We start from the raw sequence: 23,454 nt of genomic DNA, 5'->3' as shown, positions 1-23,454 counted from the left end.
TCTAACCAGATGTGATGCGATAAAGTGACAAGCGATTAGATTCTCTTCCATATAAATCAGAGTTTTTTCATAACCAGCCATGACTGCCACATGTGACAGAACATTCAGTAAGTTGCTTGGTTTCTATTACTGCTGCCTCATGGATTGTGCAGTGCCCACAGTGAGATCTCATTGGTCCGAAATCCCACCCCACAAAGCTGTGTGTATTAAGTATCAAATATGTTTTGATTGTATTGCATCGCGGAGCGAGTTCGCTTGCAGTGTGGACAGTCAAATAACTTTTACAGTGTTGCACCTGGTTTGGAGAATGTGTCAGTGCTGATAAAATCAATGTTCTGTTTTCTTTTTAGGAATTGGTTAGGAAGGGTATTCCACATCACTTTCGGGCAATAGTGTGGCAGCTGTTGTGTGACGCCCAGAATCTGCCCATAAAGGAACAGTACTCTGAGCTGCTGAAAATGACCTCGCCCTGTGAAAAACTCATCCGCAGAGACATTGCCCGGACCTATCCTGAGCATGAGTTCTTTAAGGAGAAGGACAGTCTGGGCCAGGAGGTGCTCTTTAATGTTATGAAGGTCGGTCTTTTCCATGTTGAACATTTGGAGCAATGATGTTACATGAACAATGTTATTGTAAAGTAGAGATGACAGTATGACAGTAATTGCCCTTAAGCACTGCACACATACTGGCACAAAAGATTTTGGATTCTCTTCTCCACATTTGTTTTAGGTCATTGCAGGTTCATTAGTAGTTTTGCCTTAGTCTTATTTGTAGCTCATCCATTTTGTCAAACCTGGAAAACGTGATTGCCTAAAAGTTCAAATAAGATGGCACACTTGAAATATTTTTTAATATACCATGTTTTGAACACAAGTGTAAAGTTGTACTCATGAATCAGTTTTTTTTAGGCTATATAAATGTACACACAGTATATATATATACAGTATATATTAGGTGCATGTATCCACGCCAAACCAAACGGATACAGGGCCTTTGGTACACACAGTCACATATATGATTACATACAGTATCTTAGCATGCATGAAACCAATATTAAAACAACATATAACGCACATCACAAACCATGTGAAACTAAAATGAAAAAAGATTCTGGAGCAATACATGACTGCGTGGAACCAAAACTTAACAGAGCTAACCACGGTACACTAGAAACTGGGGATCAGATAAATGCATGTGAAGTTTATACTAGCTAGCTATTTTTCCAAACTGTTATGGAACTAAACAAAATATAAATATGTCAGACTTAATTAAGATTGAAGACCTAATGCTGTCTCTAAAATCAGTTTTATGGGAGCATTAACAGTAAACTGCCGTAATACTGGGCACCGCGAGCAGCAAACAGGATGAAGGCTATGTATTGGTTCTGTTTCACCGAAGTTGGGTACGTCTCAAGAAGCACATCTTAAATGATGACTCATTTGTAGCGACATCATCCACACATTTCTCTTGAGCTTACTGGAGCAAAGCATAAACAGCCTGTGCAAGTTAGTCTCTCGCTGCAAGCACAGACAGGGTTAATGCGATAAATAACGCCATAGGAGTATTTATTTCTGCAGGTATCCGACTATACTCAATCGTTGAGAACACAGGATTTAAGCATTTGCTTAACGTGCTTCAGCCCCGCTTTAAAGTTCTTACAAGAACACATCTCAGCAATTCTGTAGTGCCCGCACTATATAAACAAGCACTCACAGTAATTGTCCAGCAGGGGGCATTGTCAATGCTATCAGATCTGCCATCTCCTCTGATAATGTTTATTTTTTTGGTATTGCTGAAAAAAAAAACTTGAAAATTGAGTGATAAGAGCAAGTGGTGAGCTAAAAGGCAAAATACACAGAAATCTGCACTGCTAATGTCTTAATTTTGTTACAATTATTATACAGTAATTGTACTTTTCATTTAACTTCTATTATTATTTATGTTTTTGTTCAATGTGCATATAAGAGGCTCTTTTTTTATCCCCTTTTTTCTCCCCAATTTGGAATGCCCAATTCCCACTACTTAGTAGGTCGTCGTGTTGGCGCGGTTACTCCCCTCAAACCAGTTGCCTCCGCTTCTGAGACAGTCAATCCGTGTATCTTATCACATGACTCACTGTGCCGCAGCATGAGACTCTGCATGTGGAGGCTCATGCAACTCTCCGCGATCCATGCACATCTTACCACACGCCCCATTGAGACCCAGATGTGACACTACCCTCCCTTGCAACCGGGCCAATTTGGTTGCTTTGGAGGCCTGGCTGGAGTCACTCAGCACACCCTGGATTCAAACTTGCGACTCCAGGGGTGGTAGTTAGCGTTAATTCTCGCTGAGCTACCCAGGCCACATATAAGAGACTCTTAAGTTTTGTTTTGTAATTTCATTGAAGAAATAGTGTAGTCATGCAAAGGTGGACTTTTCCCGGTGGGCCGGCCACAAAACGGAGCAGCGATACTCCAAAGTGGGCCACAATATGATGAAGGGGGCCGTGAAACGTTGCCGTGATATGTCGAAGGCGGCCACAATAATGCAGAAGGGGACAGCGAATCAATGGCACAACACCGCCCACCCCGACGCAAAGGGGAGGGGTCTTGTATAACCCTGAAGGGGTTTATTTTGCGATAATTGACTGAATGTACATTATCCCACTTATTACATGGCTACTAACCAAATAAAATAGTGATTTGCATTGAAGTTATGTCATTTAAGAAGAAATCACTGAACATCTGAAATCAACCTCCGGTTTGCGTTCTGTTGGTGTTTACTTTGTAAAAATGACCGTCTGACTCCTCAATATTCAGCCTATTACAAGACTACTTGCCAAATAAATAAAAAAATGCACATGAAACATTGATTTGAGTTTAAATTATTTTATTAGCTTGTAGAGATCATACAGTGAGCCGAGAAGCAGGAGCTATGGCTCGCAGAACCCGGATGAATAGTCTTATACGTCTTAATCCCCGGATGTGCGGTTGTTACAGAGCAATATCTGACCACTGGATGGTGCCATTGACCAATCAGAATCGAGTATTCCAGAGAGCAGTGTAGTATATACTGTATACTGTATATATACATTTGCAATGAATTTGTTATTTAGGCTATATTTTCTTCTAAACATCATGGAGATCCAGTGTCAACAGTATTCCAATACTGTATTTGGGCTAATGCTAAGGGATTTGAGACATAGTAAACACTAATATCTTCAGTTCTCTCTTTTAGTAAAATATTTTCTGATCTCACTAATTCTCTCTTGTGTTCGCAGGCTTACTCTCTTGTTGATAGAGAGGTGGGCTATTGTCAGGGAAGTGCTTTCATTGTCGGCCTTCTTCTTATGCAGGTATTAACATTGTCAAAAAGGGTTTTACATATAAACAGCTTTTTATTCATTTTATGATTTAGTTGTCTTTAATGCAGTAATGGAGCAATGTTATTAAGTGTTATTAGTTTGAAAACATGACATTTTGTGAATCTGAGTTTAAAATTCTTTTTTTATTTTTTTTTTATCTCAGAATGTAATGTAAAATATTTTTAAATTGGTTAGCAGTGGATTCCCATTCTGTGATTATGATGTATAAATGTCTTCACGCAGATGCCAGAAGAGGAGGCTTTCTGTGTGTTTGTGAAACTGATGCAGGACTACCGGTTGAGAGAACTCTTTAAACCCAGTATGGCTGAATTGGGCCTCTGCATGTATCAGTTTGAATGTATGATTCAGGTCTGTGATCCACCAAACTCTCACATTTAGCTAGTACATCATAAATGTGTTTAGAAACGTTATACTATCAGTGCTTGGCTTTAAATCTTTGTCTGTCGAATAAAATTGTAATATATTATGAACTACACAAAATGTTGGAATTCATTATCTGTTTTGGTTTCTCTTTTAACTTTAGGAGCAACTCCCAGAGCTCCATGTGCACTTCCAGGTCCAGAGTTTCCACACCTCCATGTATGCTTCCTCCTGGTTTCTCACCATCTTCCTCACCTCTTTTCCCCTTCCTGTTGCCACTAGGATATTTGATATATTCATGTGTGAGGTAAGGAGACTTCATCAGCATTTCTTTCTTGCTCTCTCTCTCTCTCTCTCTCTCTCTCTCTCTCTCTCTCTCTCTCTCTCTCATAGTCTACATCTTATTTTAGCACACATATGTCAGAGTCAAGGCCCGCGGGCCACATCCGGCCCGCAAGAAGGTTTTTTACGGCCCCTGGGATGATCTTGATTTATTATTAGAACCGGCCCGCAGCAAGCCGGCAGCCCGCAGATCTTTTACACCACATATGTCAGAGTCAAGGCCCGCGGGCCACATCCGGCCCGCAAGAAGGTTTTTTACGGCCCCTGGGATGATCTTGATTTATTATTAGAACCGGCCCGCAGCAAGCCGGCAGCCCGCAGATCTTTTACACGCACCAATACTACATTTCCCACAATGCAAAGGTGACGCACCGAGCAGTAGGCTGCTTCATTTCAATATTTATTGGCACAGCAGTCGTCAGCATCACAGTAAAATTAACTTTCAGATACCCATCAAAAATGGCAAAGCGGAAGGTGGATACTGAGAACCGGGGTTTCAAACAAGGTGGGAGTCGGAGTATATGTTCACGAAGGTAGCTGGAAAACCTGTGTGTCTTCTGTGTGGAGAAAGTGTGGCGGTACTGAAAGAGTATAATCTGAGACGACATTATGAAACGAAACACGCGGACAAAAACAAGAATATGGACATGGAACAAAGGCTACAAAAGGCAGAGGAATTAAAACGAGGCCTCAAATCTCGACAGGCTCTGTTCAAAAAGCCAAATCACAAGGCCAGGCTGCTGTCAAGGCCAGTTTTATTTTGGCAGAAGAGATCGCTAAATCAGCCCGGCCATTTACGGAGGGGATTTCATCAAAAACTGCATGATTAAAGTTTGTGACGAAGTTTGCCCAGAAAAAGGCAACTCTTTTTAAATGTGAGTCTGAGCAGAAACACCATTGCCGAGAGAGTAGACCAGTTGTCCATCAATCTAAAAGAGCAGCTTGTGAAAAGGGAAAAGATTTTATTGCATATTCCTTGGCTGTGGATGAGAGCACCGACATTTCTGACATTGCCCAGTTGTCAATTTTCATCCGCTGAGTGGACTCCAACCTAAGCGTGACAGAGGAGTTTTTGGCTTTACGTCCTATGCATGGCACAACTACGGGGCATGATTTGTATGAAGAGGTGTCAAGATGTGTAAATGAGATGGAGCTGCCTTGGGAAAAACTCGTGGGTTTGACAACCGACGGAGCACCTGCGATGTGTGGACACAGGAGGCGGACTGGTGGCGAAGATACGGGAAAAGATGCAAGAGGAAAACGCGACAGGTGAGCTGACAGCTTATCATTGTATCATACACCAGGAAGCGTTGTGCGGTAAAGCCTTGAAAATGGAGCATGTAATGAGCATCATCACGCGCACAGTTAACTTTATCAGAGCCAAAGGTTTGAATCACCGCCAGTTCAAGGCATTTCTGACGGAGTTAGAAACGGAGCATGGTGATTTGCCTTATCACACAGAGGTGCGATGGCTAAGCCAGGAAAGGTGCTTCAAAGATGTTTCGAGCTCGTGAGGAGATTTGTCTGTTCTTGGACAGCAAAGGGAAAGACACAACACAACTCCGAGACGAAATGTTTCTGTGTGAAATGGCTTTTCTGTGTGACATTACGAGTCATCTGAATGCAATAAACTTGCAGCTGCAGGGTCGGGATCGTGTCATCTCTGATATGTACAGTACAGTGAAGGCATTTAAAACCAAACTGACTCTGTGGGAGACGCAGATGCGGAAAGAAAATTTGAGCCACTTTCCCAGCTGCCAGACCATGAAAGAGAAGCTCTCTACCAGTGCGTTCCCGAGCACACAGTTGGCTGATAAAATAGGTATGCTTGCCGCTGACTTTCGACGCCGATTTGCTGACTTTGAAGCACAAAAAAGCAGGTTGGAACTGCTCGGTAACCCATTTGCTGTTGACGTGGAAAGCTCACCACCAAACCTCCAAATGGAGTTGATTGACCTCCAATGCAATGATGCACTGAGGGCAAAATATGCGGCAGTGGGTGCTGCGGAGTTCGCCCGTTTCCTCCCCGGCACAATGCCCCAGCTGCGCATCCAGGCTGCTCAAACGTTGTCTATGTTTGGCAGCACATACCTGTGTGAACAACTGTTTTCTTTGATGAACCTGAACAAAACATCACACAGAAGTCGACTTACTGCTGAACACCTCCACTCAATTCTGAGGATTTCTTCAGCTCAGAGCCTTACCCCGAACATTGATGAACTTGTGGAAAAGATGGGACACCACCAAGTATCACCCTCAACCTCAAACAAGTGAACATTACTGTGCAATCACATATTTAGAGTTTTTACTCAGTTCAAGTTTAAAAGTTAAAATTTAATATTTGTTTTCACTGCATGTTACTTCTCCTTAAACAAAGTGTTGTTTTTGATTAATAGATTTTTGCACTTTATTTTTTTGTATTTCAATCCAATTATATTTTAAAAATATTTCAGTTGAGTGGATGATAGAAAATTGCTATTATTGTTTTTTCTTTGAAGTAAATTTAGCCCACTTTTGCTAAAATAGAAAATATAGTCTACTGATGGTGCCTTGAATACCGGTTTCTTTCATTTAATGTTCATGTTATGGGGATATTTATATAAAGGAAATTTGTCTTTTGTGTCTGTTGAAAATTAAAGATTACTGACAGAGCCATAAGAAAATATTGCTTTATTTATCTGATCATATTGTAATATATTTGTTAGGTTTTCAGTAGGTTCAATTAGGTTCACTAGACTATATGCGTCATTTAAAAAATTTTCAATGAACATTCGAACAGTCCGGCCCTCGTCTTGTAGCTGATTTTTTTATTTGGCCCTCCGTCCATTTGACTTTGACACCCCTGTTTTAGCACATTGTAATAATGTGTTTTGTATGTGACAGAGCTAATTGAAAACATGGTGTGCATTTGTATTTTAGTGTATTGTACGCCCTCTGTTGGTTGTACAATGATAGTGCATTTTTTCTTTGCTTTAGTTCTCATCAGTAGGTGTCATTACAGGGTTTCGAGATAGTGTTTCGTGTCGGGATGGCCATCCTTCAGATGAATCAGGCAGAGCTCATGCAGTTGGACATGGAGGGGATGCTGCAGGTGTGATAATTATAAATACATTTTCCTCTCAGCTTTGTTCTGCTCAATCTACTTGCTGATGCTTGTCTGTATAAGAGCTTTATATAGTATTTACTCACTTTCCACTGAGGAGCTTAGCATTTTAAATTATGATTGCAAATGTGCAATGAAGAAATTTGACAAGCCAAATACAAAGTTGAAGAAATTATATTGAGTTTCACGGAGTAATGATTGATTTGCAAATAACGTAGTCATTTTTTTTAGCCTCTTCTTTACTTATTAAAACATGGTAAATGGAATAATAATTTTCATTTTTTATATTCACACTCTCTCCTGCAGCACTTTCAGAGAGTCATCCCTCATCAGCTGGACAGTGGACCAGAAAAAGTTATCCAGGCTGCATATCAAGTCAAGTACAATGCCAAGAAAATGAAAAAGTGAGTCTGTGTGTAGTGGAGTTAAACTTGAATATTTTTTTTTTCTTAGTATGTTTTTGAACATGGAGGTTTGCTTTATGGTTTATGTGTTCCTGTATGCCTTTGTTTTCAGATTGGAGAAGGAGTACACTACAATCAAAACCAAGGAGATGGAGGAACAGGTGGAAATCAAGGTTAGTTTTTTCCACTTTAACTCCTCATTTTCATTTTAATCATCTTTTCATCATTCAATCAATTATCATTTTCTCTACACATTTTTTACAACATACTCACTAAAGGCTTTGACAAAGTATATACTTTGACATTCACATTCATTTAATTGAAACAAAACTAAGTGCTGTATTATTTGCAGGCAGTTCACTGTCTAGTACATTCTGATTATTCTAATTACACAGATAATTCTGATATTGTTTGATGCATTACTGTCTGACCCTTTTTATTTAATCATTCTATTATAGAGACTACGCACAGAGAACAGACTTCTGAAGCAGCGAATAGACACTCTGGAGAAAGTGAGTGATCACAGATTGGAGCTCATTAGTTCACCCAAAATTAATTTACTCACCTTATGCCATCCCAAATGTGTATGACTTACTTTCTTCTGCAGAACACAAACAAATATTTTTAGAATAATATCTCTGAAGGTCCATACAATACAAGTGAAAGGTGGCCAGAATTTAGAATATCCAAAAAGCATATAAAGGTAGCATAAAATAAATCTTTACAACTCCAATTGTTAAATCCATATTTACAGAAGTGATATGATAGGTGTGGATGAGAAACAGCTAAATATATACGTTTTTTTTCACTTTTGCATTCTTTTACTTTGTTTTTGCCGCTTTACATTCTTCATGCATATCGCCGCCACCTGGGCAGGGAGGAAAATTTATAGTAAAAAAGGACTTAAATATTGATCTGTTTCTCATGCACACCTATCATATCATATCTGAACACTTGGATTAAACCACTGGAGTCTTATGGATTACTTTTATGCTCCCTTTATGTGATTTTTGGACCTTCAAAATTCAGGCCACCCTTTACTTGCATTGAATGGACCAACAGATTTGAGATTTTCTTCTAAAAATTATCATTTGTGTTCTGCAGAAGAAAGTCATACACATCTGGGATTGAATAAGGATGAGTAAAAAATTATACACTTACATTTTGGGTGAACTAATCCTTTAAATATGGGATCAAGCCAAGCTCTGTCTATCAAATCAAACCAAACACTAATCAAACACATCCATACTCCTTCATCTTTTCCCATATTTGCTTATCTTGACTCGTCCATGGCTCATCTCCGTGCTGTCCATCACTACGCTTTGGGATCAATAACATATGCATGCACACCTGATAGGGTGTATCATATATGGCTCGTGTGCATGGCATTTGAAAATTAGTTCGAGATATGCAGTATTGTTTGCTAATTGTATGCTATGAAGGTAAGTAATTACCATGGGGACAAAAATAAGAACACCCCCAGTCTTTTGGCTGCGCACATAGGTTTGAAATACTTCTCCTCTACATGTACTAATTTAAGACCAAAGTGGTTGGTTAACAGAACGCAGCATGCTAAAAACCAGAACTTGCCGTGGTGCATGTTGGAATATTCTCTGCTTGTTATGGCATGTTTGTGTCATGCATGAAAAAGAGAGAAAGCCCTTGGTGCTGTTCAATAAAAGAAAAAATAAACAACACACAATACATTGCTGTAAACCACCTCCATCACCAGCATGGAACTTTTCTACTCAAATGAAATACTAACTCAAACACCTAAAATAGTTCATTATATGTAACCTAGGACCGGCTCTGCATCTGTCATAAAAACCTTTCACACAAACACATCAAACCCACTTTGTTTAACATAGATTCCGTTTGAACCAATTCCATTGATTCTTACACTACTTAAGCTCAATCTGTTCTCTGCTTGGCCTCCTCTTAAACTTTTCACTTTGTTGTGGTGTTACAGTCTTTATTACATCTGTCATTGTTTCCACAGCCACATCACAACCACCATGCTCCAAATCATGTTCCTTTTCTTCACCACCCCACTGTGACTGTTGGAAAGTTGCATTTGTAATTCTACTGATACATAAGATGTTCTTCTTGAACACTGTCTCTGTAGTATATTTTAATTTAGGGGTATGAAAACAAAACACTGTTTTCTTTCAAATCTATCTTATTGTTTTGTTCCATGTTGTAATATCCTCTGGTCTCTCTCTTCTGTTTGCTTTCCTTTGTGGATTTTCTCTGTTTTTAGGAAAGTGCTTCTTTGGCAGATAGATTGATTCAGGTACAATTTTCACTCTCATTTTTTTTCTTTCGCTCTGTCTTTTCTCATAAAGAACCCTAAAAGATCTGTCCTTAGCTTCGCTTCCTTTCCCTTATTTACTTTTAAAATCTCACACCTAAGGGACTAACAATCAAGATTTAAACAAGGCTAATTCTCCGAATTCTAGTGGCATGGGAAAAGGGAAGACGCATGACTGCTTATTATCTTTGGGTGCAATCCTGATAATTGGTGGTGTACTGCAATAACCCCCCAAAAATACATGGTTAAGAAATGTTAAAATAAAATTCTAACAGCTTGTTGCCAAAACATGAGCTCCAGCATTAATTTTCCACCATCCATGCGTCCGTTTCCGCCCATTCCCCCTCTGCGCTCACCCATCATCCATAATTGGTCATGTCAGGGTCAGGTGACACGAGCCCAAGAGGCGGAGGAGAACTACCTGGTCAAGCGGGAGCTAGCCACGCTCAAACAACAGAACGAAGAGGCCAGTTCACAGCTGGAGCAGGCACAAAGCACCATCCGACAGCTGCAGCAACAGCAGCCATTTGTGGTAAGGACAGTTAATAGACAGTGCCTCCTTTTGGACAGGAGGCCTGCTCAGAGTGTGCTTTTCGGACACAGAAAACAAATGAAAACAGACTTTTTTTTTTTTGCTGGCAGGCGTAAATGATCCTTTCGGTTTTGCTTAGCAACAAAATCTCATCGACTGCAGAGCTTGCATTGGAAGCTCTTGTAATGATGCTTTTTACATGCATGACTTCAAATCAGAACAGCAGAGCAGAGGTCATTTACATGCACAACTATGCTGAATGGGATCATGTATATGTAAGAGTTGTCAGGTATGAGTGTAACCTGCTCTCTGTTGGCAGTCTTGAGTGTGGCCTCTGTCTATTAATCAAATCTACACTCTTAACAGAAGGGCACAATATGGCTCATCAAATATAAATGCAGACATGCTCGACACTGAAAAAAGCAGATAATGTGTCATATGCTGTGAGGAAAGTGCTGTTTTACATAATGTTGTGTTGAGATCTCATTATGCTTTAATGTGGTTGTTGGAACAGCCATGAGCATTTGAAGGGATTTTTTCCCTGACGCAGTCTGAAGATTGGAATCAAATGTGTGTTTTAATCATTGGTAATTACAGCCATGAAGAGACACATGGGTAAAATTGAATCATAAGGGCTGTTCAGATGTTGATGTCATTGACATCGATCAAAGACTTGTTGAGTTTAAACAGCTTTTTGATTGTCACATTTTTGTTATGTTTCTCAATTTGAAGGGGAACCCACGTTACACCGAGGAGTTCATCCTACAGTTGGAGAGAGAACTGGTGCAGGCCCGACTTAAAGAAGCTGAGTCCCACTGCGCACTAAAAGAGATGCAGGACAAAATACTCGACATGGAGAAGGTTGTAACACCTCACTAATGTTCTCAGACCCACAAAAGCACCCATAGGCAAAGCTTGGAAGTTTTAGAAGACCTAAATCCTAAATAACTCATGATTTAATTTTCTGTTTATTCATCATTTATTCATGTTTGCTTCTATTTCAGAGAAATGCATCCCTGCCAGATGAGAATAATGTTGTACGTCTACAAGAGGAGCTAATTGGTGTAAAACTTAGGGAGGCAGAGGCTCTAACAGGCCTTAAAGAGCTTAGACAGCAGGTCAGAAACCTGGAGGAGCACTGGCAGGTAAAATACATTGACATTTGTATTCTCTGCCATGGTGGGAACATACCATCGAACTTGCATTGCTTTTAAACTAATCTTAACTAATAATAGTTTCTTCCCCTTCTCCTAAACCTAATCCCCACAGAATCCTGTTTGCATTTTTTTTTTATTTTAATTAAAGCAATATTTAGTACATTTATTAAAGGGGTAGTTCACCCAAAAGTGAAAATTCTCTCATAACTTGCTCACCATCATGCCATCCCAGATGTTTATGTCTTTTTTCTGCAGAAGAACACAAACAAAAGATTTTCAGTAGAATGTCTCAGCTCTGTAGGTCTATATAATTTAAGTGAATGGTGATCAGACCTTTGTAGCGCCAACATAAGTCATCTATACATCTACAGTGTTTAAATGCATATCTTTAGAAGCAATATAATAGGTGTGGTTGAGAAATAGGTCAAAATATATGTCCTTTTTTTTCTCTAAATCTCCACTTTCACTTTTACATCTGAAAGTCACATTTGGTGCCTTTTTTGTTTCATTTTCACTTCACTCAGGAGATTTAAAGTAATAAAGACATAAATATTTTTCTGTTTCTCACCCACACTTAGTATATTGCTTCTCAAGACATGCTCCTTTCCACATTGGAGTCGCCTGGATTATATTTATGTTTCCTGTATGTGATTTTTGGAGCTACAAATTTGTGATCACCATTCACTTGCATTGTAAGGACCTACAGAGGTGAAATATTTTTCTAAAATTCTTAGATTGTGTTCTGCTAAGGAAAGAAAGTCACACATCTGGGATGGCATGGGGTAAGTAAATGTTAAGAGAATTTTCATTTTTGGGTGAACTATCCTTTTAAGCCGTTTTTGTCGACCTTTGGCTGGTCCCCACAATGTACGTGATTTTCAGGTTTGTCCCTTTAAAAAAAAATGGCCAATAGTCTTTTGTTTACATTGCAGTCCGACAAAGCCACACTTTCCTTTCCATCCAAATGGTGCTGCTCATTCCAGAGCCGGTTACTGGGGAAACTCAGATCTCAATACTGGCCTGTTTTTTCCCCTAACTTGAGAACTGAACAATAATGTAACTGTCAACAGTAATACATAACCAGCCCATAAACAAACACAGCCCATTGCAGTATTTGTTTATGAGTCATAAACATAGATTAATACCCAAATTAATTGTGTTTTTGGCATCTTTGTTTTTACGCCCTGCTTATGATGCAGTAGTCAAAAGCTATAATGAATAAAATGAATATTGTTTATTTCATACATATTGTATTTGTAAATGCAAATTTCCAATGCAGAAGAATGGGAAACAAGTAAGTCAAATTTCTAAATATATTAACATTTTGAATACACTTAACAAAAAGAATGGAAAAAAAAACCACTTACTCGTACTGTACATCTCAAGATACATCAGACAAATGCCTGCATTAAAAATATGATGAAACTCCAGCCACTTTCTTTGCATCCCATTCACGTTCCATTCAGGAATGATAACCTCTGGAAACATTCAGGTGTGAAATGCTTCAAACACAACTGCAAATTTGCCATTATTCCTTCTTTTGAAATGTAAAAATTCAAGCCAGCGGGCATGTAATCCAACTGTTTTGGGAGGAAAACAGCCACATATACACCTCTTCACCATCTCTGAGTTTGCTGCTTGAGTGGACGCCAGGTTTGTGTGCTCTACTACATGATAGATTGTTGAAGGGGCACGTTTTACTATTCTCTTAACTGCCGTGCCACCTTGAATACGGCAGCAGAGAAGTCAAAGCAGCGGAAGAGCAAGTTATTACATTATGATATTTAAGAAAAAACCTAATATGTATGGATGAATCATTCACAGTAAGACCAATAACATGCATTAAGAAAATAAATAGGGTCATTTTTTATTTCAGGCTGACTTTTAAGTGAATTTGATTTTTGTTGTCTACAGAGGCATCTAGCACGCACAGCGGGTCGTTGGAAAGACGGCCCACGGAAGAATGCAGCAAGTGAACTGCAGGATGAGCTGATGAGTGTGAGGCTCAGGGAGGCAGAGGCTCAAGCCGAGCTCAGAGAGACCAGGCAGAGGATGCTGGAAATGGAGACCCAGGTCTTGACACACCGTTTACTTTTACACTCTTGCACGTCCCTCGGATACACTTAGACTCGCCTCTCACACACAGATGCAGCGTAGAGCAGAAAATGGAACAATTGGTATCAAGTGTGTCATGAGAAGGCCTGTTTTTAATCATACTGAAAATATTCATAATTTGCCCCAAATTTAAGATTGTTAGAGGGTAACCATATTCAAGATTAACGTTAACGTACTTTATATATATATATATATATATATATATATATATATATATATATATATATAGTACTGTTCAAAAGTTTTAGGCACTTGTGGAAAATATATATATATATATAGCAGCTGCTATATTCCAAATATGATGCTGGGCATACATTCATGAGCATTGAGACCATATCGACCAGCCAAATATTACTCTCTTTATCTCAGTAATCCCCTGCATCCCCTTCCAATAAATGAATCATGGTAGACTGTGAATAGAGAATATTCTGTAATGCAATCCATAACTGAGAACTTCTGTTTTTGGGTCACAACATATAGACCAATTTCACTGATTGCACCTTGAAACTGACATTATTTCAAACTTAAAATTAAGTTCTGATGGACTATAACTGATAACTATGAGACCCTATACACAGTTAATTTCCATCCATCAATCCATCTTTTTCTTTTTTTTTTGTATCAAGGACTTGTTTTTTGGCCTGTAGAGGGAGACAAAGTGACTGAAGTTGATGCACTCTGACATGATGGGTTCTGTACTTCATTTAGCACTGCTTTATGTCTGCAGATTTCAGTTCAGTACTGATTAATAAATGCCTTGCCAATATGATGCATGATGCAAACTTAATTTCCTTCACTATTCAGGGTTGAGACTGCACTCTTTCTATGTAAATCTAAGTTACATATAGAGTTCTGAGCTTATTATTATTTCACCCAAATACAGAATCAGATACATTGTAATCAGCTGCGCCGGGCAGAACAGGAGGCACGAAATCTGCAGGAGCGACTTCAGGTTTTGACCAACCAGAACAAGACGCAGCATGCAGAGCTTCAGGAGACAAAACGGAAACAGGCTGAAATACAGTGCAAGGTGAGGGTCATTTCATGACATCAACTAAGTAGACAAAGTCCACCCCACAGCCTGGTGCAAATATTGTGAACTTTCTCAGAAAAGATTGTAGCACTCGTGATTTCTCAAATGCATATCTATTTCAAAATGCTCAAATTTATTTAAATCAAAAATGCTTTTAGATACTCACTATCAATCAATCAATTAAAAACCTTTGCAATAAAACAAAGTCTCACATTTTTTTATTCTAATTACCACATCTCTGTATGATTTAGTTGAATTTCCTCTAATGTCTTAACTTAAAATAGGGTGCAGTAGTTCCTGTTTTCAAGAGAGGGACATTAATGCTGAGTGTGAATGTGCTCTCATGGTTGTCAGCTAAATTTTAAAAAGAAGCTTTTTAATAAAAAGCTAAACATATTTTCCCCAAATTTGTTCCTGTTCACAGTGCTTCTCTTTTTTTCTCTCTCTCTCTTAAACAGAATAAAGAAGATGTAATGGCAGTGAGATTGAGAGAAGCTGAAAATATAGCTGCCATGGCTGAACTTCAGCAGCAGATCTCTGAGCTTGAGATTCAGGTATAAATAAGCACAAAAACACTCAGCTTCTCAATCCAGTTCAGCAGTCTCTTCACAGCCCAACACTATACAGCATAATCTATTTAGGCCAGCGCCACACTAGCAAATTCCAAACAACTCGGATTTTGGTTTAGAGTGTGACACATGCAGACTGTTTTGCCAAGATCTCACTCTCTCTAGTCAGAGGTGTGACACACTTGCTGATTAACAATTGTGGAGGGGTGACAGACATATCAACTCAATGCAGCTCTCTCTCTCTGATTCCCTGTCATTTGGAGCTCGCCAAATAATAACAGTAGGACCGCGTGAGCATAAATAATTGTAAAATAATGTTTTAGGAAGCAATCTATGGAGTAACTTTACCTTATGAAAGTGTAAAATTGTGTAGTTATCCCCTTAACGTGTTGATACTCAATTCCCCGCACGCGGTGGTGACGTCAATCTGCTTACATTTGATATATAATTTACCGTCTATATATGTAATGAATGTTAACAAATGATACATCTTTTCAAAGGTCTAAGGGTTCAGCATTGATATCCGATCTCTGTTTCGCGATAGCAATGCTCCAGAAACAGCAATTTAGTTATTTGTTCCAGGAGTATAAGTGAAAACATGCAATATCAAAATGGGATTTCATACCTTTGTTGTGAAAACGCGATCGCCGGATGAATCCGGTTCGCCACACTTGGGTCAACTGTCCATGACAAGCGTTCATTGAAAAACATCCAATAGCACTTTTTGTCCATAAAAGTGATAAATCTGAGAAATATTGATATATTCTCCATATTTTTAGTAATGCTATTTTAGTAAAGGTCAAAAACTAGTGAAGTAAGAAAAAAAAAATGTTAGCAAAAAATACTACAAAATCACAGTGGTTCACAATCAGTGTTTATGATGATTTACAGCAGATTGCGATTGCAGATGAAAACATTCAGATCAACTTGATCAGATCATCTTGTCAGATTTTCAGGAAAAAAGAAGCTCTTCTGGTGACAAAAGATTTTTTCTGTCATGCTGGATACTTTTTCTGTTGCTGGAACCAATAACTCTGCAGTGAGTTCCAACTGTCATAATTAATGACCTCCCTCTGGCAGATGCTTCCTTTGCCTGGCTGGTGATTATGTAAATGACGTTCACACCTATAAATCACTGGAAAAATCATCTAGTGTGATGCCGGCTTAAGATTCCAATCCAGCCGAGCACACTCTCTCCACAGCCCAATACAGCAGTCTATATTCATTTCAATCCAGCCGAGCACAGTCTATCCACAGCCCAATACAGCACAGTCTATATTCATTTCAATCCAGCTAAGCACAGTCTCTCCACAGCCCAATACAGCACAGTCTATATTCATTTCAATCCAGCTGAGCACAGTCTCTCCACAGCCCAATACAGCACAGTCTATATTCATTTCAATCCAGCTAAGCACAGTCTCTCCACAGCCCAATACAGCACAGTCTATATTCATTTCAATCCAGCTGAGCACAGTCACTCCACAGCCCAATACAGCACAGTCTATATTCATTTCAATCCAGCTGAGCACAGTCTCTCCACAGCCCAATACAGCACAGTCTATATTCATTTCAATCCAGCCGAGCACAGTCTCTCCACAGCCCAATACAGCACAGTCTATATTCATTTCAATCCAGCTAAACACAGTCTCTCCACAGCCCAATACAGCACAGTCTATATTCATTTCAATCTAGCTGAGCACAGTCTCTCCACAGCCCAATACAGCACAGTCTATATTAATTTCAATCCAGCTAAGCACAGTCTCTCCACAGCCCAATACAGCACAGTCTATATTCATTTCAATCCAGCTAAGCACAGTCTCTCCACAGCCCAATACAGCACAGTCTATATTCATTTCAATCTAGCTGAGCACAGTCTCTCCACAGCCCAATACAGCACAGTCTATATTAATTTCAATCCAGCTAAGCACAGTCTCTCCACAGCCCAATACAGCACAGTCTATATTCATTTCAATCCAGCTAAGCACAGTCTCTCCACAGCCCAATACAGCACAGTCTATATTCATTTCAATCCAGCTAAGCACAGTCTCTCCACAGCCCAATACAGCACAGTCTATATTAATTTCAATCCAGCAGAACACTGTCTCTCCACAGCCCAATACAGCACAGCCTATATTAATTTCAATCCAGCTAAGCACAGTCTCTCCACAGCCCAATACAGCACAGTCTATATTAATTTCAATCCAGCCGAACACTGTCTCTCCACAGCCCAATACAGCACAGTCTATATTAATTTCAATCCAGCAGAACACTGTCTCTCCACAGCCCAATACAGCACAGCCTATATTAATTTCAATCCAGCTAAGCACAGTCTCTCCACAGCCCAATACAGCACAGTCTATATTAATTTCAATCCAGCCGAACACTGTCTCTCCACAGCCCAATACAGCACAGTCTATATTCATTTCAATCCAGCCGAACACTGTCTCTCCACAGCCCAATACAGCACAGTCTATATTCATTTCAATCCAGCAGAACACTGTCTCTCCACAGCCCAATACAGCACAGCCTATATTAATTTCAATCCAGCTAAGCACAGTCTCTCCATAGCCCAATACAGCACAGTCTATATTAATTTCAATCCAGCCGAACACTGTCTCTCCACAGCCCAATACAGCACAGTCTATATTAATTTCAATCCAGCCAGCACAGTCTCTCTGCTGTTTATTATACGCCTTGCGATTTTGCCCTTTTTTCTCAAATTTCCTAGAATATTCATTGTATGTATTCCATTGATGTTCTACTGTTGTCATAGTTTTCTCTCTGATGCCAACATAGTTTAGTTCTTGTGTGAAATATTTCAGCACAAGTCTGTCTGATTTTTTATGATATCCGAACTGGCCTGATGCACTTAATTAAAAATGGTGCGCTTCTGCCTATATGTAAAAAGCTTCACTCTTTTCTATAGTGTGATTAAAATCATGGCAAGACTTAGAAATGTTTTTAAAGTTTCATGAAACCCCCCTAGTTAAAAAAAGGTGTGAAAATATGTAAAATGTGGGAGGGAATTGACTGGAGGGGGTCAAACGTGTGTGTTCAAAACACGCTGTATATCAATCCTGTGACAAAAGTGTGAAGAGTGAAGACTATAGAACAGTTTGCAAACCTGTAAAAAATATTTGCATAAAGAAAAAAAGAAGACTTTTGAGAATGAAGTAAGAACAGCACTCAGAACAGACATTACCATAAAAACCAGCAGTGCTTTGAGAGTTAATTCATAGATATTTATTCTTACAAGAAGTGTTTCTGGTTTGCTGCAAGGGAAACTCTATTGACAGCATTTGTAGCATAATGTTGATTACCACAGAAAATAGTTTAGACTCATCCCTCTTTTTCTTAAGACAAAAATTGCATTCAGTAAAGCACATAAAATAAATGTAAACAGATCAATTAATCTTTAAAGACACATTGTTTTTAAAAACTCTTGCCACAGTGCTTTAAGGAGCAATATGTAACATTCACATCATGCGTTTAAAATGGGTACTGCAGTCCAAATTCAAAATATTGGAGAGTATTATATTGTCTCCCTTGCCCACTCCTCCCCAGACTGGAAGCTCAAGCGGGTTGCCAGGTTTAAGACACGCAACAGGAATGAGCAAACTGACAATGGCAAGCAACGAGACTTACACTGTAAGTTGATCAGCTAATGTATAAGTTTGCAATGTTTTATTGTTTGCAAATTATAAACCAGCTCATGTGGATTTGATTTTATAACTCTGTCAATGTTAGCCAGATGTATTGCTGGCTTCCATGGCTGCAGCGCGCTGTGTTTGCCCGTTAACTTGTTTCAAATCTGGCAACCCGAGGTGTCGAAATACTATTGGGAAAAGGGCAGTGGGCGGGATCACACAGGCCAAAACACAAACAGAAATTCCAGCCAATGGACATTTAAAAGTAGAATATACTGGCTGTAGCATTGTTTTCGTAGAAGCTAGTATTTGAACTTTGTATGTTTTCTAAATCTCCGATAACATATCATGATATGTAATATACATACATAAATACATACATATTACACCTTTAAATTAATGTTCCGTGTTCAATACAAGTTAAGCTCAATCGACAGCATTTGCGGAAATCAAGGTCACAGTGAGGCAGTTACAAAGGAAGTGAATGGGAACAGTGAAAGTCAATTTGGGCAATTTTTGGAGGGTTTAAACAGAAATGTGAAGCCTATAATTGAATATAATCACTTGCATTCATTCTTCTGTTTAAACTTGTGTATTATTTGAGCTGTAAAGTAGTTTAATTTGTCTCTTTTACAGTCATTTTAGGGTTTGTTGACAGACAAAGTCCTGGAAAATATACAGGGTTCAAAAAAGAGCTGACATGACTTGAGTTTTCATCATTGTCTTTTGTTTTTGAACAAGCCGTAGTGTTATCCTGTTTATGATCTGATGCACAGAGAAGAAACTATGGAATCAGCACTCCGTCTAAACAACAGCCTACCCTCATAAACATCATGTTTGGAGCCCGAGTAGCAGAACTACAGCCAAGAAATGCTCGCTCCAGTCCGGTGTGGACTGTGGTCCATTCTGACGAGTGATTTCGATCTCATTGCATTGTTTAGTGTAAACGCAAATTCCACTCATGTCTGTTCATTGAGTGCTGTTGAAGTTTCACTCCTGCCAGGAACAGCTCTTATGTCCATGAGGTAGAATTATCCGCTGTAATGTGAGCTCATGCATGAGACAGCGCTGTAATTGGATGGAAGCGTTTCCTCTCATGAATATTGTGGAGAAACGCTCAGAATCTGTGTACTGTGCTACCGATCATAGCTCAAGAGTTTGCACATACACCTCGTATTTGTCACGTTGGAAAACTAGAAGAACAAAATGGCTCAATAAAACAGAAAAATACAGTAATTTCCCATCATTGTACATATCTGTTAACATCTAAAAAAATGTGTTTTGGGGTTTCTTGACCCTTTAAATGTTGTCAGCAAGTCTTTTTGGAAGTGATGGACCCAAACCCTGTACAAGTACTAGAATGACACAAAAAAAATCCTTCCTTATTATAAACCATTCAACAAATAGTACCGGTATGTTTTTTTAAAAGTCCTGTAGAAAAAAATTATGCATCATGTTATTTACTGTAAATTTCAACTAATTTACATGAAAATCCTGCAGCTTAACCATTACAGTAAATACAGCCATAAATGTGTTTCAGCTGTGATTTAAAATGCTGCATGTCTGTTCTGATTTGAAGGAATGATTATATTAGTAAGATTTACTGGATGGAAGTGAGAAGTGAGATATGTGTGTGTGTGATCTGTTTGGAGGAAATGCTGCTGTCTGAAAATAAATGCTGTGTTTCCCTTGCAGGAAGACAGAAATTATTTTACAGATTAGCTCAGTATGTCATCAGTGGCATTTTATATCAGTGTGAGGTGTGCGGCTTTCCTTCCTGAGACGGATATAAGTCAGGTTTTTTGCATTCGAAACTAAATCTCACCTTTATACAAGTATATTCATTTCTGTATAAAAGCTTTTCTCTTCAGAGCAAGCATATACATGTCTATGAAATGCAGTGTTGTTGGATAGTTTGTGTCCTCTCTGGTGTCCTGCTGTGTTCCCTGACATTTTATCAGATAATTTTGTAGTTCACTATAAGGTGGTGCAAATTTGGAGTATCTTTGAAATCAGTTTGCTATATATCAGATTAGATGTGCACACTCCTCCCAGGCATGTGCAGATCTTAGCTGTGGTTCTGTGGTTTTGGCTGCCTACATGGTTTTTACCCTGAGGGCTGTGGGCAACTGATCTGGCTTGCCAAACTTTAATTGACTTTTAGGCACAATTCGGTGAAGAGGAGAGCGAATAAGAGAAACCGACCATTGTTCTCTGCACTTTATCCATAGGCCATGAATACTTACTGTATGAATCCACCTGAGGAAAACTTGTTTTTATTTTTTTGCTATAGTTGGACCCACTTTAAATGAAGTGTCTTTAACTACTGTGTACTTATGTAAAACAATTAAGCATTTGATCAAATGTACTTACAGTATTGTGGATGGTATTGCAATGTACTTGCTGACTGTTTACAGTAGCTGCATGTAATTACATCTGTAATTACACTGTTGCTCCTACTCGTACATTTCCCCAACCTTGGTAGTGGGACCATTTGTTTTAATACATTATCAAACATAGAATTTGATCATCATCCTCAATTATCAGTTATTCGCTCACCTTTCACCCACTCATAACGTGACATGACCCATCGCTGGAACATTTAACACCTATGATGTCAACACGGCTTTATTTCTCTGGCCTCTCTATGAGTCACCTGAGTTTGGTTTTATTGTCACTGGAAAGATCCACCATAAAGTGAACCTACAGGTCTGTCTGACACCAAACACCAACACACTAACCTGACTCCCCAGCATACAGGAGATAGACACCTTTCAGAACACCCACACAACGTTGTCAGTCTTTTAATAGTTTTTGTGACTGACATGCAGGTAAGACTGAATGAAGTTTTGAAGCGGTCTTCAAAAAGAAACGCAAAGCCTTTGTGGTGCTCCTTATTGTTATGATCTCTTGCTTAACTAAGACAGAGTGAAGTGGGATTTTTTTTTACATTTTTTAACACCTAGCTGTGCTCAAGGTTGAAATGGCTGCTTGCATGGTCCATGTGACCACAGCTTAGCTATCTTCATTACCAGATGAGAAACCACTTCCTATCAGGCTGAGAAACACACTGAGCTATAATCAAAGCTCAAATTTCGCTTTACTGCACATGATAGATTGTAACAGAGAGATTTGGCTTTGCATGTGTTTGTTCGATACATGCATAAAAGTGAATAAAGAAAGTGCAAGATGCAAAATCTCAGTAGTATTGTAATCCTTGCTGTGGTGATGAACAATGACATATAGTGAGAACATTTTAAATGACAAACACCAGCAACACCATAGTGTTTGTTGCCATGCCAACCAGATTTAGAACAACAAAGATGTTCTTAACATCTTAACAAGTTGGGACGCTTTTCTGTTGAAGGTTTTTGTTCTGACTGCATTTCTTGTCTATATCTGAGCTGCAAAGTTCACACATTTTTATAAGTGTTGCATATTGTATTTAAATGATAAACAAGAGTAATGTCACAATAATGTTTGTTCGATCAGATAAGAATTGCTCAGTTTAACGAAGCTGAATCTTCCTCAGGATCCGGTAGAAAGTTCAACTTTTAATACTTTTTTTTTAAGTACATCAGCATCAAGATTTGATAGAGTCATTGTGGCTCAGTTCTGTTCTGCTTTTTGTGTAAAACGGTTATGCTGTTTATCTGAAGAAAAACATTTTGTATGTTAACTGAAATTTTTTGACCAAAGAAACTGTGGTAATGAATCATGTATTCACATAGATATCCCCTACTCTTGCTTAATATTATTTTTTACTCCCATTTCAATATATTGTCATGGAAGGATTAAATTATGTTTTTCATTATTCCTTTATATATATATATATATATATTTTACAATCTGCATTTTTAAGATTAAAGTGATACTCGTAGCTTTATGGGTTCTCATCAGCTACCCCATGAAGTTTTACTGGGGGTACTGTAATGAGGAAGCCATTACTCAGATGTTTGACGTCCCTAGCTGTTGCCTGCCACCTGCTGATTTCATGCAGCTAAGTGTAAGGAAGTCAGCTAACTGCCTTTCCCTTATCACAACACTGTAAGGGTGGGGGAGAAACCTCAAGAAAACACAGATTCTTGGAAGAACGCATTTTAGATCCTTCACATCCCCATCCTCGGCCTATCAGAGGACCGCATGCACAGCATAGCACAGACCACAGGAATTGAAAACACCCTTTGCTGTTTTTAAGGTGTGTGTACATGTGTTGATCTCACTTTGTTATAACTCTATAACACACACCTCTCTTCACCTCTTCCCCTTTTTCTACTCCTTACTCTGTCCCGTGTGGCTTGCCATAACTGCACTGCTACAAAGGGAAACGGCTCTTTCCCAATGTTTGTAGTGCATGTGTTTTGATTCCCTCTTTAACAGGTGTGAATGTGGAGGGTAAACAAGCTATGTGGTGTGCCATGCACACACGTCTGTTCAACACCACATGTTTGATCCCCCAAGGCATTTAGCAGCAGTGAAAAACACAAAAGCATTAATAGCCTTGCATGCGGTCC

The 23,454-nt window shown here is 39.0% G+C and overlaps 1 protein-coding gene across 6 annotated transcripts in view; it reads left to right on the top strand.

Moving 5' to 3' along the window:
• LOC127654057 (ecotropic viral integration site 5 protein homolog) overlaps window positions 1–23,454 on the top strand; it is a 72,801-nt gene that overhangs the window by 35,707 nt on the left and 13,640 nt on the right. For 4 of the 6 annotated variants that reach the window (XM_052141009.1, XM_052141006.1, XM_052141007.1 and 1 more), the window contains 15 exons: window positions 351–575; window positions 3,263–3,337; window positions 3,590–3,715; window positions 3,891–4,034; window positions 7,071–7,160; window positions 7,479–7,576; window positions 7,689–7,749; window positions 8,035–8,088; window positions 9,837–9,869; window positions 10,270–10,419; window positions 11,152–11,280; window positions 11,424–11,564; window positions 13,491–13,649; window positions 14,575–14,721; window positions 15,183–15,278. In XM_052141009.1, the coding sequence (XP_051996969.1) occupies window positions 351–575; window positions 3,263–3,337; window positions 3,590–3,715; window positions 3,891–4,034; window positions 7,071–7,160; window positions 7,479–7,576; window positions 7,689–7,749; window positions 8,035–8,088; window positions 9,837–9,869; window positions 10,270–10,419; window positions 11,152–11,280; window positions 11,424–11,564; window positions 13,491–13,649; window positions 14,575–14,721; window positions 15,183–15,278 (1,728 nt within the window). The remainder of the gene's footprint in view (window positions 1–350; window positions 576–3,262; window positions 3,338–3,589; window positions 3,716–3,890; window positions 4,035–7,070; window positions 7,161–7,478; window positions 7,577–7,688; window positions 7,750–8,034; window positions 8,089–9,836; window positions 9,870–10,269; window positions 10,420–11,151; window positions 11,281–11,423; window positions 11,565–13,490; window positions 13,650–14,574; window positions 14,722–15,182; window positions 15,279–23,454) is intronic. The other 2 variants (XM_052141011.1, XM_052141012.1) reach the window with 2 other exon arrangements.

This window comes from Xyrauchen texanus, chromosome 13, assembly GCF_025860055.1.
Source record: "Xyrauchen texanus isolate HMW12.3.18 chromosome 13, RBS_HiC_50CHRs, whole genome shotgun sequence".
Lineage (NCBI taxonomy): Eukaryota > Metazoa > Chordata > Actinopteri > Cypriniformes > Catostomidae > Xyrauchen > Xyrauchen texanus.
The sequence above is the reverse complement of the archived record's forward strand: the minus strand, read 5'-3'. Positions and strand labels throughout refer to the sequence as shown.